The sequence below is a fragment of the Idiotropiscis lumnitzeri genome, chromosome 5, assembly GCF_059441095.1.
Source record: "Idiotropiscis lumnitzeri isolate Australia: NSW breed Sydney's pygmy pipehorse chromosome 5, RoL_Ilum_1.0, whole genome shotgun sequence".
Lineage (NCBI taxonomy): Eukaryota > Metazoa > Chordata > Actinopteri > Syngnathiformes > Syngnathidae > Idiotropiscis > Idiotropiscis lumnitzeri.
The window spans coordinates 10,666,252-10,683,200 of NC_142395.1; the positions used below are offsets into that span (position 1 = coordinate 10,666,252).

Consider the following 16,949-nt stretch of genomic DNA (forward strand, 5'->3'; position numbering starts at 1 on the left):
GCTACAACAACATTAAAATAAACAACTACAATGAAATGATCCGAACAAATCACTATTACACAGTTTGACATGATATAAACAATTATTTACTGTAAAAGAAACCTTGTGTGCAGCAACAAGGCTGGAACATGCAGTTGAGCTGCAAAAAGTGCTTCTGTGAGGTGAGATTCACATTTTGTATATTCATTAAGATTGCTTCATGACATTTTAAGGATGCATTGCACTTGTGACAACGTGCATTGAGTAGCGACGATGCACTGTTGTCCCTCTCCAGTCTCCAGGCATAACCACTGAAGCCAAGAATAATGACACTTTTACGTTGGCGTAATGGTTGTATTGAGTGTTAATCATGCAAGTCATGTTTATCATGTCTACAAAGAAGACACCACACCATTCCCACTTCTCTGACAGGTTCGGTAGCATGACCAAAGGTGCACATTCAATTGTTCTCCTATAATTTGAAGCATACATTGACACACAGATATTTACACGGATCAGTGACGAGAAGATGCAGATTCATTTAGAAAGTCCAAACATGGGCGTAGTTCTCTTATTTCGCTTTCTCTCATTTCAGAGGTCAGTCAGGTGGCTAGAAATGTTTGTTTTATTCAAAGACATGTTTTCCATTATTCATGAGTGGACAATGTGGGACCATATTTCTACAGATTGTATTGAGACGCATGCTTAACCTGTGTCACGCAACTCTGTTCAATGATATGCTCTATTTTGATAAATAGGTAGTTTGAATTTTTTGTAGCACACCTACATCATGTAGAGTAATTTCGGGTGTGATACTGGTTCGGTGGCCTCCGTGTGCATGTCTGATGTTGCCCACCGTGGTTCAGGGGATGCTCAGGGAATTTGTGTGAATGCTCAGACACATGGAAAATTAGAGGGAACGTTGCTGGAGGCCCATATTAAAACCAGCAACCCGTATGTGTGAGATGTGTTTTGGAATATAATTAGTCTTTATACTGTATAAAGCCAATGGACACTTAATTAGGAACCTTGCTCACTCTCATAAGATCAAGTAAAAACAGTCAAAAGTTATCATTTATTTGAGCTATCCAGTAGCTATTGGGGGTTGGCTAAAGATTTTTTTGTAGTCAGTCAAATTAATCAATTAAGTCATTGATATTTTTCCAGCACCTGCAGCGGTCCTCAGCCTTTTATTTTTCACCGCAGACAGGTTTCACATAAGACTTATTTCACCGGACTAGTGTAGAAACCAAATGAGGAGAAATAAAACTGTAAATTCTCACAAAATTATTAGTGGGAAACCGGATGGTCTTATCTTCTTGTCCCATTTATAAGACGGGACATTTTTGCCAGGTTCTAAAAAAATTCAGCATTTCTCAGTTTCTATTTCACTTGTGCTACAGGTCTCATTTATGGTGAAATATCTCCCCATGTTTGTAGCATAGTTTGGCAGAATGCCGTAATGTGAAAAGTCTTACGACGCAGTGTCGAAAAGTGACGCAGGTCTCATGAAATTGGTTGCGTCTTGTTGTGAAATGAATTATAAATAATCGTTATCACACATTTGCTGCCTCCGCATTATTGGACATATTTTGGCTTCACTTTTCACTTCTACCTTTGTTCCACAGTACCAGTACCTTGGTTCCTCCAGTGTTTCATATTTATAACTAGCAACGGAATAACTGAATTACTATTCTCAACCACAACAAGCTTATTAGGCAATAATAATAACAGGAACCTGAATAGAATACCTCGTGATCAAGGTTGGAAATTGTCATCTGATTTTGCTTTGCTGCTTTGTGTAAAATAGTAGATTCAGCATTTGTACCAATAAGCACTTAAGGGATGGCAAAGGGCCAGACAAATCAAGGCTAGCACTTGCAAGCTTTGAAAGCCATCCTCATTATTTATCTGCCAGCTGAACAACAACAACCCCAACTAACAAAAAGGCTTTCTGATCGAGATCTTGAAGAAAAGAAAGTTGTCAAACTACAGCCCATCTTGCTATGAAACCTGTACCACCGTTGACTCCTCATAAATTATTATTATTATTATTATTGTTATTATTATTATTATTATCACTTTTCATACTTGAGATGTAGACCTACGATTGGGGTCAATAAAAGTAACTTTGCCTGATGAAAGCAAAGGTACCAAACCTGACACAATCAGTATTGGATGCCCCGAGGATGTGACCTCTGCCCAATCCACTTCTCCCTCTACACAAATAACTGCTCCAAAAGGCACCCAGCTGTCAAGCTGTTGAAGTCTGCAGATGACAATACATTCATCAGTCTTATCAACGGTGGCACGAATTTGCAAATGGTCCGGAAGTGGAGAACTTGAAAAAAGAAATTTCACTTTCACCGCACCTTCCCCAACACTTTCCCAACTGCCCTGTGGCAATTGTTGAGTTCCTGGAAACTACAATCTCCCAGGACCTGAAGGAGGAGTTCAATGTCAAGAAAGTTACTACTGCAATTGTCCCATAGCATTATCACTTTGCTGTCATCTCTTTTGCATTGTTCTTATTACTGCAATTGTCACCTCTGCAATCCTCATATTAGTACTCCTTCACTGTAGATCAGTATTACAACACAAGTGCATTTTCATTTCGTGACTCTCTGTACTGTCCATCTTCAATGTATATTTTGTTATGCGTTGTGCTTTTTGTTTTCTTTTTATTTGTTACAGTACTATTGCAAGGTTATTTTAGTTCACGGAAACTAACGATATAGCTACAACTACAATTCAAAAAATACATTCAACAATTAAATAAAAAAAGCCATCAGGTGCCGTCGCTCCTCGGAGACAAGGCTGCGTATGGCTGTATTTGGATTGAATAGCTCAGCTGCTTTTGTCATTTAACTCGTCCCGAAATGGAACTTAGGATAAAGAGAGCTTTCCTTTATTGTTTCATAAATGAAAAACATGTACACAGAATCTAAAACAAAAAGCACGCTGTAGAACTGGGTTTAATACTTAACAAAAATTCACACCACATATCTTCTTAATTGGCAAACAAGGAAGCTTAACTTTAAGTAATTACTAGGTTGCATGCATGCATCTAACTTTAGAGGCGGTATCATGCACTGCACTCATTGGAATTCAGTCTGTAGACTGATAAATTCTACCCTGTTATCAAAACGTTTTATAATATTTTTCTTGAATTCTTACCATGAGTTTTTTCTAATCTTGCACACAAGTAAAAAAAACTATTTCTTTCAAAACTAATACTAAATCTAAATAAAACTAAAATAAATTAAGCGTTTTTCAAAAAACTAAAACAATTAAAAACATATGCAGCCGAACTACTACTCAAAACGAAATAAAACCTAAAATGACAAAACTAAACCAACCCTGTATTAGTGATGCAAACTAGCGAGAATCAATTCCTTGTGTGTTATTAACTCACTCAGCCAACTACATCACAAAATATTATTGCTATTTTTGGACAAAAGTCATTACATTGCATATCTTCACTCTTATTGCTTAGCTCGCCTATTGTTGGATCTGGAAGTGCTTCTTCTCGGCCAGACATCAGATATCAAAGATGATGATGATAATAATGCTCCTCGCTGGTAATTGGTAAAACAATTTCACCGTCAGGCTTGTTGTGGGTGATCATCTCCAGAGTGACAACATAAACTTTTGGCTTGTAAGCTATCAATTTGTTTACCGCAGAACTTGCCCTTGTAACATTGTCATTCCGTGGTCTAATAAAAGCAGACTGTTGGACATCCACACTCAGACAAAGTGCTACTTTCAGTGATTCCTATTTGTCCTTACAACCCATCCACTTCAGTGTGTTTCAAGCTGTAATGAGATTCGAGATTGGACTTTTTCATCACTGCCATCGCCACTACACAAGCCAGCCACACTGGTCTTTATTTTACATTTGTAGACGATGAATATCTATTTGTCTTGTAAATAACTGAATTTGGCATTCATTATTGTCTTGGCACGCGCCATGGCTCTTAGGGTCAACTTCACACTGTCGGCCATAATGCACACATCTGTCCGTGTGTTATGAAATATGAAATATAGAATATGCTCACGTTGCTACACATGATATGTATTTGATCTTGGACAAACCCATTCAGTTATCTTTTAAATAAAGCTGTGAAAGTGGCCCAAGTCTGATATGAGAAGTTCAGACTGCCATGGAGAAATAAGATATGTGTAGCATATGGGCGAAAAAAAAATGGAAATGGGCCATTTTTGCAGCACGCTATACACTATAACATGTCATCTCATGCGTTGCGCTCACTGAACCTTGGCGCGCAGGCCCGAGGTTCCCCATCTCAAGACTGAATTCTGACTGGAACATGTGAACCTCCCCATGACCATCCCTCCTGTGCCTGCAGACAACTGCATTGCCACTTATTGTTCATCTGTTTGCCATGCCCTACCTGGGGAAAATGGCACACTTGACCTACTTCCGGTAATAAAATTCTACCAGCGTCAGTTCATTCTGAAAATCATTGATCCTCCACTTATTGGAGAGAAATACATTAAACGTCTCCCCATCTGGTTGCTGGGCAGATTTCATGAGTGGGGAGTTGAGTGCAGAAAGCACCAACGAGTAAAGTTGCAATATAAAACGAAAATCAAACTTTGGTAATGATACCAATGATCCCCAAAAGCCAATCGTTTACGTTGCTGTAAATGCAGAAAGCGCTTTAATTCCATTTGACTTTAAAAGTCACCGAGGTTTTTTTTTACACTAAAAAAAAAAAGAAACAATCTGAGCTAATAATCCTTAAATTTCCCCCACCATGTGAATCACGTCTTAACCGCGGAAGTCAAACTGCACAGTTATTAGTTCACTCTCAAGGTGCTCGCTCTTTAATGCAGAATTACATTTGTTTATCAGTCAAATTGAATCTCAGCCTGAAACAACATTAATGCTGCAATTACTGAATACACACAGGAGTGTAGCTCAGATAACGATGCAGATGTCTGATGAAGCTTTGACGTGAATAAAAGATAATATATATAAAGTATGATGTATATTAATGGTCTATTAAATTATGTACTCATATTTTTCCCTTGACTTCAATGGTGGACCTTATACACCTAGATAATTCATGAATGTAAATTGAGTGTTCTGCTCACATGTGCAGACTCCAAAAAGCTTTATAGTCATGAATATCTTTTAATCTGGCAAAAGGGTGCCGGTGGATTAATTAATATACCGACTTGAACCTCCATCAGTTTTTAGTGTATGAGTATTTATTTTACTGCACAGACATGGCACAACAGTTCTGTCATGCGGTATGGACTCATGCCAAATACAATGATATGGAAATCATGCCACATTATTTACTGATACAAGATACTCTTATATTCCCTTACATAAAACTATAAATTCTCAACTCTATTTTAATGCTTAGCTAATGTAACTTTAAGACTTTGGTGTTTTCGTGACATACCAGCACATCATACGCTGTCATGACTTCAGAATTATCCAATTATTTTGAACAATTCATCACCAAAGTACTACTTTCAATCCATCAAATGCAAATCAGCACAAAGCATTTGGTTGGGGGTGGTCTAAATTGTGTTTTTTGAGCCTTGGCAGAGGTTCTAGTCTTGTGCAAGAAACAGATTTCGCTGTCAGTCTGTTGAAAAGTTTGTTGCTCTAAAGACTTCCTGCTCATCACAACAGCCAGAAGCCAAAATACAATGCAGTTTTACCTGTGTGGGAAATCACCAGAGCAACAAATGGTGTCAAAAAAGCAAACAACCAAAACAAAAAAACAAAACAGCAGCCCGCAGCAGACTTGAGGAGAAACTGTCAAGGCAATACTTGCCTGCCCACCCCCTGCTCTCCCTGGCATTCGTATTCACAGCGCTGCCATAATCTTCTTAATCATCTATATGTCCTGCTTTTTTATGCCCATCAGAGTATAATTACTGGAGCAGCAGCATCCAGTGGAGAAGCTGCGGTTACATTTTAATGGTGTGCAAACAGCTGTGTGTCATGGAGCATTTAAAGTGAAGGAGAAACCTCACAACCACCACGCATGGTTTAAGTGGTTGTTGACTTTCTTTTCACATTGTAAGCACTCAATAAGCCTCTGAAAGTATGTCTAAAAAGAAGACAGACCACTCATAGTAAGAATCTACAGAGCTCAAAACATAGCCTTCTACATCCCACTATAAATAAACAAGTAGAGAATAGAAGGCCCATGGAAGATGCAAAGGGAAAAAAGGGAGCGAAAGGGAGGGGGTTAGGACGCTGCAAAGGGTAATCAATAAATCTCTAATCTCACGAGTATTCCCTCCTCCAGCTTTCTGTGCAGCTGGGAACACACACATACATAAACCCTGAAACAGGCGCACGCGCACACACACACGCATGCCTGCAGCTGCCTACAGGTCTGGTCTCATTATATCGACTGGGATTGGGTGGAGACTGATTTGTTGCCGCGGTGCCTGGTTTGTCAGACATGGTGACAGCAGTCCTCCACTACCACTGCAAAGTTAGAGTGGAGGGACCAGCTTACACACACATAATATGCTTTAGCTTATTTCCCTTATGTCAAATGGGGAAAATGTCCATAAATCACACACTAAACATCCTAAAGGTAGATGTACTGTACCGTGGCATCAACTCACTGCAGAAGCATATTATTGATTTTATTGTCTGTATACTGAGAGACTAGACTGACATTCACATTATTGCCCTCTATATATATATATATTCTTCGGTACACCCTGAACTGGTTGCCAGCCAGCCAATCGCAGGGCACACAAAGACAAAAAAACACTCGTGCTCGCAATCCCACCTTGGGACAATATAGAGTGTTCAATCAACATGCCATGCATGTTTTTGGAATGTGGGACGAAAATTAAGTACCCGGTGGAAACCCACGCAGACACGGGGAGAACACGCAAACTACACACAGGAAGGTTGCAGCCATTTCCACCTCTGAACTGTGAGGCATAAGTGCTAACCAATAGATTATGATGGGAAACTCATTCTTCCTTAATCTAAAATCAAATGCTAGTCAGAAAAATCGGGAGAGGCCAAAGCATGTTTTAATGCTTAAGAGAGAAAAACACAAGTATCAGCAGGAAACGCCAAAAAAAACATTACTTTTGTGCTTCCAGTTTAATTCATGCTGTGGGAATTTGTAGGGAAAAGGTTGTGATAATACACTGTACACTGTGAATTTTTTATTTATTTATTTATTTTTTTATCATAAGTCAGTAGTATTTAAAATAACAGCATGTAGTAATTTTCATTTGGCCTTTAAAATCATTGAGAGAGAAGACAATATTGTCTCTGCCATTGCCATGGCAACTCCACATCTCCTACTGCAGTGGTTTCATTATAGCAAAAGCAATATTCTCATCATTTCTTTACTTTTACATTCATATAGACACACAACCAAACACATGCACAAAAAGAGAGACATCAGTTAGTCGGCTTATTGCCCCGAGCAATTTGAGATTTCTCTGTCTTTCTTAAGAGCCCTTCCACAGTGCAGCTAGTCCTTATGTGCATACTTTGGCTTTTAATGGGTCATCTGCTGCAACTGGAAGGCAATCAATGGCGGGTGTACCCTACCTGACGGAACAAGTCAGCTGGTATATGCTCCAGCTCCCCTGTGACCCTAATGAGGACAAAGCGACAGAAATTGGATAGATGGATGGGTCATCGGTGGACGACTTCTACTTGGTATTTGTTAAACCATTCACAATGTGTCTCACATTGACTAGCGTCTCTTAACCAACAACTAATAATGTTTCCTCGTTAAAATACTTCAAATGTAATATTACAAAGTATCATATTCTAGGCAAATTACAGAGATTTCTTTCCTCATTTTTCCCCAGATGTGACAAAATCACACAGATGACCGCACAACGTTAAAGCGCAACTGTAAAAACTGGAATATACTTCATGACAAAAATATATTTTCCTTCCCTTGACTCTCTCGACAGTCTTCTCTCACTGTATGTTGTCAGTGAGTTTCAGCAATTCTCTGTGTTTTACAAATGAAAAGTGCTTATCAATTAGGTTTCACTGCAACATTGCACCTAAAACTAAACTGTTTTCATTGATTTCACAAAGAACATTCTGGAAATGTTGAGCACAGTCTTTAGCTGTTATTTGTTGGCCAAAGAGCATGACACATTATGTGACGCATTTTTCAACAAGGAAGTGAAAACACAAGCGTGTGATGCAGGGATGCCTTTGATTGGTAAAGTTCACAGATAATAATAAAAGTTATTAAAATGTTGCAAAGATTGAAAAAAAAATCCAAACAAAACACCAGGCTAGTAATAACTGATGATTCAATTGGTGCAAATCAATCAAATCAAAGCATTATGAAGGCCTGGTCGACACTTTTTTTTTTTTTTTTTAATTGTAGCATGTAAATATTCATTATATTATCTTTTCTTTCTGACCAAGACTTCTCTCAAGTCAAATGTACAAAGAAACTGAAGTGGGCTGCATACTGATTTTTAACACCTCATTAGTGCCAGTGGAAAAAACAGAAGTGGGAGTAAGTCACATATGCGCAAATGGCAAGTCAGTCTCATGTTGTAACCTTCAAGTCTCAAGCACTCCCTATGCGCTGATAATGCACAGTGTGTCAGACATCATCGTCTGTGGGGAGCCCCACATTGCACGAGGGGACGCATTACGAAATCATCGATTGTGCATGTCATGCGTGAATTTCGGGCCATGAAAAACGGTAGGGTGCAGCGCACCATCTGACTATTCCGCTTAGGGCACCCTTGGGGGAAGCTGCAGCACTGAGTCACGTCATACAACCTTGCTCAGTCACAACATACTGTATATTGGAGGGATCATAAAAATGTTTTTCAACTGACCATAACACAAAAAAGTACATCTAAAAATTAAATGAATATACATTTACATCTCCTAATACTGTGAAAGAAATGCATTTACGGTATGCCTATATTAATTAGAAGAATGTATTTTATTTATCAACTTTCGCAAGAGTGTTAGTAAAGCTATTAATGTGTCTAACACCATTACTGAGATGATAAATATTGAAATATGTTGAATGTGGGAGAAAACAAGTGTAATCATCAGATTACTTGTGGTTACTATATGTATACCAAATTGGTGAATTAGGGGCATTGACTGTGTGTACTTGGTAGGTTGTTGCTTTATTCAAGTTCTGTCAAGTTGACGTGCATTAGTTTTTGAGGCCATATGACGGAAATTGAGGCCATATGACGGAAATTGAAGTGAAGTTTATATAAACACGTTGCTGTCCTGTGAAAAACACGTGTCCATTTATTTATTTATTTTTTTTATTAGTTTCAAGATTACAATCTATGTAGAGTCTATTCTATCACTATTTTCTTCTTCATTAAATGCAGAAACAACATCATGTCCAGTTAATATTTGATTAGCTAGCGGTGAGCCAAACTGTGAAGCTAACCCAGCTAGCTTAGCTTTACAGTTCTCACAGCTATCTTACCTGTGAGTAATAGATGAAGATAAATTCCGCAGAATAGATGTTGCAGCTCTTACCTTTGACTTGCAAACATTGGATATTGCTTTTGTCTTTTTCCCGATTTTATCCAAAACATAATCCTTGAATCCTTGAAAAATCAAATTCAAATGGAGTCTTTCGGACGTTTGTGCCAAGCAAGTCTAAGGCCATAAAATAAGCAACTTGAGTTGACTCAAGTCCAAGTCATGATTTGAGTCCCCTACCTCTGATGCTTCCTGCTTTTATGGTGTGCGGTGCACTCCAAATATCTGACTTCGGACCAAGAGTAACCAACACTCAACACTACACGACCAAATGAACCTTTCTTAGTGATGGACAACAATGCGAGCTTCAAATCGCTTCTCAATTTTTTGGTTTCACATCACAATCATTGAGTCCGTGGCTCGGCCAAACTCAGGATTGGCCAAACACGTTAAGGCAGGCGTGGGCAAACTACGGCCCGGGGGCCACATGCGGCCCATTAAATGAATAAACCTTGTTTATATTTTATTTCCTAAATATTGTGGTGTGTCAGAGACATATATTTTGGTGTAATGCTTTTGTTCACTTTCATTCAAACTTAAATGTATTTTTTTTCTCAGATGAGGTGAGGTTACCAAAACACTCCATCCATGTTCTCCTGGTCCGGCCCCTTTGTCAAATTTTAGAACCCTTTGTGGCCCGACAATCAAAAAGTTTGCCCACCCCTGCTTTAAGGTTTACATCATAATTTGTGAACAGCTTTAACATGCTCCGTTATCCACCCTGTCCGTTTTCAGAGCCTCTGGGAGGACAAACCCATTAACACATCCCACACCAGGGTAATCAGTTGAGAAAATAATTTCCAGACATCAGACAACAGACTTTTACTGAATTTTGCTGGATTGTTGGTATGTGTGTGCCCAGCTTTATAAACAGATGTATTTTGGCATTGTTTATTCTGTGTCAGCCTCAAAGAACACTTGTTTTGACTTTTAGTTCCTTTTGTATGAAGGTCACAGATGATGTGCCTTGTTAACGTGACACCGTTAGCGCTGTTTTCAAGCCACCACCTGTGAGCCTTTCTGTTTGTTGCTGTGCTGATAGTGTCATGTCTCTTGTGTTCCCTCTGCAGCTGGGAGGATGTGGCATACTTGGAGTGGGCGTTTGGCTCTCAGTGACCCAGGGCAATTTTGCCACCCTGTCTGCATCCCTTCCCTCCTTGTCAGCAGCCAACCTGCTCATCGCGCTGGGTACCATCATCATGGTGATCGGCTGCCTTGGCTGTGTGGGAGCCGTCAAAGAAAGCCGTCCTCTTCTGCTTGCTGTGAGTTATTTGTCGTTGCAGCGCCTGCTGCACATTTGACACATTGATATGCTTTGCAAAGAAATGGGGATTCAACGGATCATAACACTCGTGATGTGCCTCAAAAGGTTTTACATTTGGTCTCAAGTGGCTGCGCTCAGGATGATAGCAAGCATGTTCGTCAGAAAAACGACCTTGCACTCAGATAAATGTAAACATTCTATTTTGAAAGTGTCCGCTGTATGATCCAACCAGAATGAAATGATGCATTTTTACATCATTTTCAATTTACACTAAACTGCCGTGTGAATTTGAAAATCTGTTGCTATTTTGCACTGCATATCTTCACACGAGCAGTCTATATACGGGAAATGTCAGTGATAGAAAGCCAATAGATAGAGCCACGTAACGCCGGACAACATAACATAGTCCATCAAGATAAAGATGCAATTTCCTATGCTAATAGTAGGCCAATAGCAACAACAATTATAAGTAGCAATTTAGCATCATTTTACCTACCGTATTTTCCGGACTATAAAGTGCACTTGCATATAAGCCGCAATAACTATTTTTTGGAGGAAAAAAAACAAGTGCTATATAAGCCGCACCAGACTATAAATCACAGTTTTCTATGTTAAAAAATAATTGTTTACTGGATGTACAGAACAATTTTGTACTGCAAATGTTCATAAAGGTACATAAACAGATTGTTAAAACAGTGTCTTTGAACACAGCAACAACTTTGCCAATGAAAACAGAACAGACTCAAGAGAAAAAATATAAAGATTTATTTAGCGTATTTTCTGAACTATAGAGCGCCCCTACCGGGGAAAGAAAAATCCACAGAAAAGCCGCACCGTTGTAATAGCCACATGGTTCAAAATCTAGGGGAAAAAATAGCGGCTTATAGTCCGGAAAATACGGTAAATATGAATTCTGCCTTTCACACACAGCTGATTTTGGGCGAGAGGTGCAGGTTTAGTGTGAAGCACCTTCATATGCGCTCATTCAGAGCATCCCAAACATGCTCGATGGGTGACATGGCCGGTGAGTACGCTGGCCATGCAAGTAGTGCGATGTTTTCAGCTACCAGGATTCGTGTGCAGATCTTTGCGTCATGGGGCCGTGCATTATCAAGCTTCAACGTGAACTTATGGTTATGAGTGTATCTCCACATCCAGCATCTTCATCTCTAAAGAACAACTGAAACCAGCCACACTGCTCCAACGATTAGTTTGCATCACCAAAGAATTTCTGTACAAACTGTCAGAAAGCAGAAAACTAAACCCATCGAGCATGTCTGGGATGCTCTAGATGAGTGTATTCTAGTTCCTGCCAACATCCTGCAACTTTGCACAGCCATCAATGAGGATTGGACCAACATTACACAAGTCGCTATCGACAGCCTAATCAAGTCTTTGTTAGGGAGACGTATTGCACTGTTTTTTTCATTTTAGACAGCTGGCTAAGGTAAAGTATTTCCTTTCTCAACAGCATTTTGAAACTATTAGTAATTCATGCATTCGTCACATCTCGGCTTTGATTAGTGTACTGCACTTTATTTTGCCGTATATCAGCCAATCCTCCATCTATCATCTTCAGTTGGTCCAAAATGCTGCTACTCGCCTCTTGACTGGTACTTGTAAGAGGAAGCACATAACTCCCACTCTTTCACCGGCTCCCTTCACATTTTAGAGTTCTTTTTAAGATTCCAATTTTTTTTTTTTATATCTTTAAAATGGCCTCACCCACCATATCTCCCTGAGCTCTTTCACCCTTGCGCACCTACAGGTTTGCGGACCAGATGCTATTAGAGGAACTGAGGACTAAGCGAAGGCTCAGAGGGATCAAGCCTTTCCCTCTCTTCCCATCTTCAAAATTCGTCTTAAAACTCATTTTTATCCCTTGGCTTTTGACCCAGCATGAGACTTGGTTTTTAATTTGCCTGTTTTATTGCTTTTTACTGCCTTAATTTTCTAGTTTTCTATGACTTACCGTTGCTCCATGTACAGTACTTTTCATACAGCGCAGGTTGTCTGAAAGTGCTTTATAAATAATGGTTAGATTTGAATTAGTTCCACTCTTATGTAACAGTAGGGTGAAAGTTCATATCTGCTTGTTCCCCAACACATTTTGACTTGTTTTTTTCTGTCGACATTTTACCTTCTCACATGGATACACCACAGACCTACTATTTGTATACAAGCAAGTAAAAAGTAAATTTTCCATAGTTTGTCAGCTTAGATTTTAGGGCGAATTGTAAGTTGTTCGACCCAAAATTGGCATTAAGGGTCCATTGGATGTCATACTAAGTTTTAATTGCATCACCAACACACTGCTAGAAACACGGGAAGATCTTTTAACCGCACAAGTTTAGATGTTTTTCAAGGATTTTATATAATCAGCAGTCTGAATGTACAATTGCATTTCGAAGTCATTGGCTTGCCTCCATTTCAGTAAATCTCGCAAATTGATTTAATTCCGCTAATGCAGTACAACGGTAACCAGCTTTAATGTGCAACAAAACACCTGATGACTTAATTTTGCAGACTTTAATGGTTCAGATTTTGTATTCAACACACAGCGAGCCAGTTACCCTACTGGTAATAAACTGATTCAAAAAAGTCAAATTGGCAACACAATGAGGAGGTCAGTGATAAATGTGTTCTCGTCAGAAAGGGTCCAGTTTACGCAAAGTCCCACAGCAACAGAAATGACAAATTGCTTGTCTCGAAGCATTCACTGAACATGGCAAGTGTGGCCACAACATCAACTAGATTAAAATGGCACGTTTCGTGGATAAAATTGCAGAGCTTTGTTAGTAGGATCATTCTCTCTATTATTAAATTATTCTCATTGACTGGGGTGTCTTTGTATTTGCAGTCAATGTTTTTCTCGCTTTTTTAAATGATTTCAAGGGTGGACATTCAAAAGGCTCATGAAAGAAAGAACATTTTGTATTTGTTCTAAAGGCATTATTGCTATGTCGGCTCTGTTTTGTAATCAACTTCAAATTTATAAGATTTCAGTGAAGTGTTTGGAGAGTACATGAAGAATACTCAAACCGCCATTGCTAACGTGTTTGAACGTCAGTTAACAGCAAGTGCTGAACTAACTTTCAGGAGAATGATTATGCTCCCAGTCCCGTTGAAAAAAAAAAAATCAATGTCAGCGTTTATTGAAGTTGCTTTAAGTTTAGTCAGTTTGTTCTCTACAGTACAGACTGACACTGTAATAGAGTAGTACTTCACCTTGAATTTCGCATTTTCTTGTCATTTTCTTTAATAGAGACCTCATCTCTGTAAGTGTGGAAAAGGATAATACGTTGTGCTAAGGAGACCGAATCGAAACACTATTTTCAATATAGAGATCTTCTGTGGGACTGGGGAGGTGTGCGGCAGGCAGAGAAGGATTGATTGTTTAAAAACATGCAATGGCACAGCAGGAAGAAGCAATTATAAACTGTGTGGGATTAAGTTTGAGCTTGATCCATGACATTTGCACCACCAGTGGCCAGACCAATTTCTGTGCTGTCAATATAATGAGGGCAAGCAAGTTATGAGTGGCACAGCACTTCTTGGGAAAGATTTCTCTCTTCTCCTTCACCATATCAGGGTAATTAGCACGGAGATGGTTGATGAGGGACATTTGGTTGTTGGCTTTAGAAGTAGTGAAGTAATTCAAGCTTTCCATCCAAGTATTGTTGCTCTGCAGCTTAGCAAAGCAACTTTTCAGATGTGCAGCTCAGTTGCTACAATGATTTATCATTAATAGCGGTCTTAAATTCCAACACACAAATCTTCATCTGCTTAATGTCACTGTGTCGACTTAATAGGAAAAAGGTCTAAAGTGTAAGCTACTTCTCAAGCCATGATTATGTCCATACTCATTTCAAATGATGAAAAGAAAATGTCTTAATGCATATTTTTACAATATAAATCAAACTAAAACACTGGAATAGTTCCATTGTTATAGTATCCTGTGAAAATGGTGCACTCTTTTCTGTTTTCAACCAACGATGTAGTTTTCAAATCCCAGTTTTAAAGACTTGATCATACATTATTTCCAGAGCTGGGTAGTCCGTCCCGGGGGCGTAACGTCTGGCCCTCCGGCCCGACCGGACGGCCATTTTTGTGGCAGGGGGCGGAGGGTGACGAATTTTAAAAAAGGCCGGAGGTTGATTTTAGTCAGGCCAACAAATCGGCCCTCGTGTGTGTGCGATGAACCTATTTACAAAATGGGCAAATGACAAAAATTGCCTACAAATGCATCAAAAGCACCACTACCAACTGTTTGTGTATGAAAAGATGTGAGACAGCAGTATGCGTAATGATTGTTAATTGTGGTAAAGAATTGAAAAAATGTGCCACTAATCCACGTGATCAGTTTTGGATTGATCTCACTCATCGATGCTACCGTAATCGGCAACAAGAGACCCTGATCGCAACGCCCCAAGTTGATATAATTATTTCCTGGTTTGTAGTGACATGTTTTGCTGAAAAGTTAATCAGATTTGTCCTTGGGTTCACACTAAAGCAACAGACTCAATTCTCTTAAAATCGGTTGATTGATTTTATTTTTATAAGCTATGACCTTGTTGCAAAACATTCCCTAAATGAGTCATATTCCCCTTGAGTTATACAAAAGCTACTAAGTAAATGTTTTTAATGTATTATTCAATTTATTTTGTGTTTTGCACGATGCTAGATATAATACATTATGATCCTATCTACTCTAATCTACGGCATCTACAGCATATCCATCCATCTGCTGCTTCTGCCGTTTCGGGTTGCGGGAAGTGGCACCCTGTCCAATTACACTCACATTCACTCTGTCACTGAGAAGGAACTGAACCCAAGCGAGTCAATCACTGCACTGTGATGCATCAGTGATGCATGTAATCTAATGAGAACCTCGACCAAGTCAATATGAAAATTACAATAATCAGTTTTGACCATCAAGTAGTTTATTTAACAAGCGCTTATTTTAATGGGTGAAGCTTATAGTGTGAATTGCTCAGTATTATTTTGACTCAATAAAACAGTCGATGTACCATTTACTGCCACAGCTTTCAGCATGATGCAATGCGATATGACACCATTGCAAACTACAATCACAATAATCCACGTTTTTAAATGAATATCTTTCTGACAGTGTCATTCAAAAGTGAGGGTTGTTATTTTTGCAAAGGCAAAATTGTTGGTGCAGCTCTTGTATTAGCTCTCATTCGATTGCAGATCTTCATAATGTTGTAGATGGGTGCTATATTTATTTCCCTGTGGGATATTGTAACCACCAAGAATTCCATTTCATATCTGTAATATGAGGGAATGTTTTCACATCATTAAGTTCAAACAGTCAATATGAAAGCTATTTTAAAAGTACATGGAGGCGCTATGGCGTGTCTGTGATTTGATTTTACAATACATCAAGCTCAAGGATATCAGACGTTATTGGATGACAGTTGAGCCGCGACTGTCTGTTGCACCTCAACTGGAACCTCCCATCAGGTTGCTGCTTGCTGTCAAGCCGGCTAGCTATCGGCTAGTGGCCAACATATGGTAATATGTATGTTTTCATAATGCGGTATGGAGACTTGCCCTGGGCAAAAAATGGCTTGTGGGGCCACATCCGGTCCGCCTGCAGTCTCTCACTGGCCTTCACTGTGATCGTGAAGTCAAAGTAAAACATAAACTACTTTGAAAATGATGTTTTATATGTTACCTTTGCACTTGTGGATGTTGGAACAAGCAAGCGAGAGCTACTACAACTTGTGTCTGCAGTGTTGCCAATTTAGCCGCTTTTTATTACGTATATTTAGTGACTTTTCCGATCATTATAGCAAATATTTTTCCAAAAAAGAGAATGGGAAGAATGACAACAATGGTCCTGTTGTTAGCAACATTTGTATTGCAAAAAGTAACAGATTGTTGATTTATTTGGGTGAATTTTAAAAACAATTAAATGGAAAACAACCCATTTTTAATAATGAATTATTTTAAATGCAGGCCTACATATGATTTGTACAGTAAACAGGAACACTAGAATAAAACAATATTTTTTTCATGAAATTTTAATATTTTAAGCATGAATTGCAATTGGAAACAATTTACAAATTTGCAACCATAAAGTTTGAAAATGCAATAAAAAATCATAGTTTCATGAGAACAACTTTTTTAAGGTATGAAAATGATGGTCTT

At 38.9% G+C, this 16,949-nt stretch overlaps 1 protein-coding gene across 3 annotated transcripts in view; it reads left to right on the forward strand.

Moving 5' to 3' along the window:
• The window catches only part of tspan4a (tetraspanin 4a), a 111,116-nt gene that overhangs the window by 60,774 nt on the left and 33,393 nt on the right, over positions 1-16,949 (forward strand). For 2 of the 3 annotated variants that reach the window (XM_088297046.1, XM_088297043.1), the window contains one exon: positions 10,579-10,770. The exons of the other annotated variant lie outside the window; for it this stretch is intronic. In XM_088297046.1, coding sequence (XP_088153172.1) covers positions 10,579-10,770 — 192 coding nt within the window. The remainder of the gene's footprint in view (positions 1-10,578; positions 10,771-16,949) is intronic. 3 annotated transcript variants of the gene reach the window in all.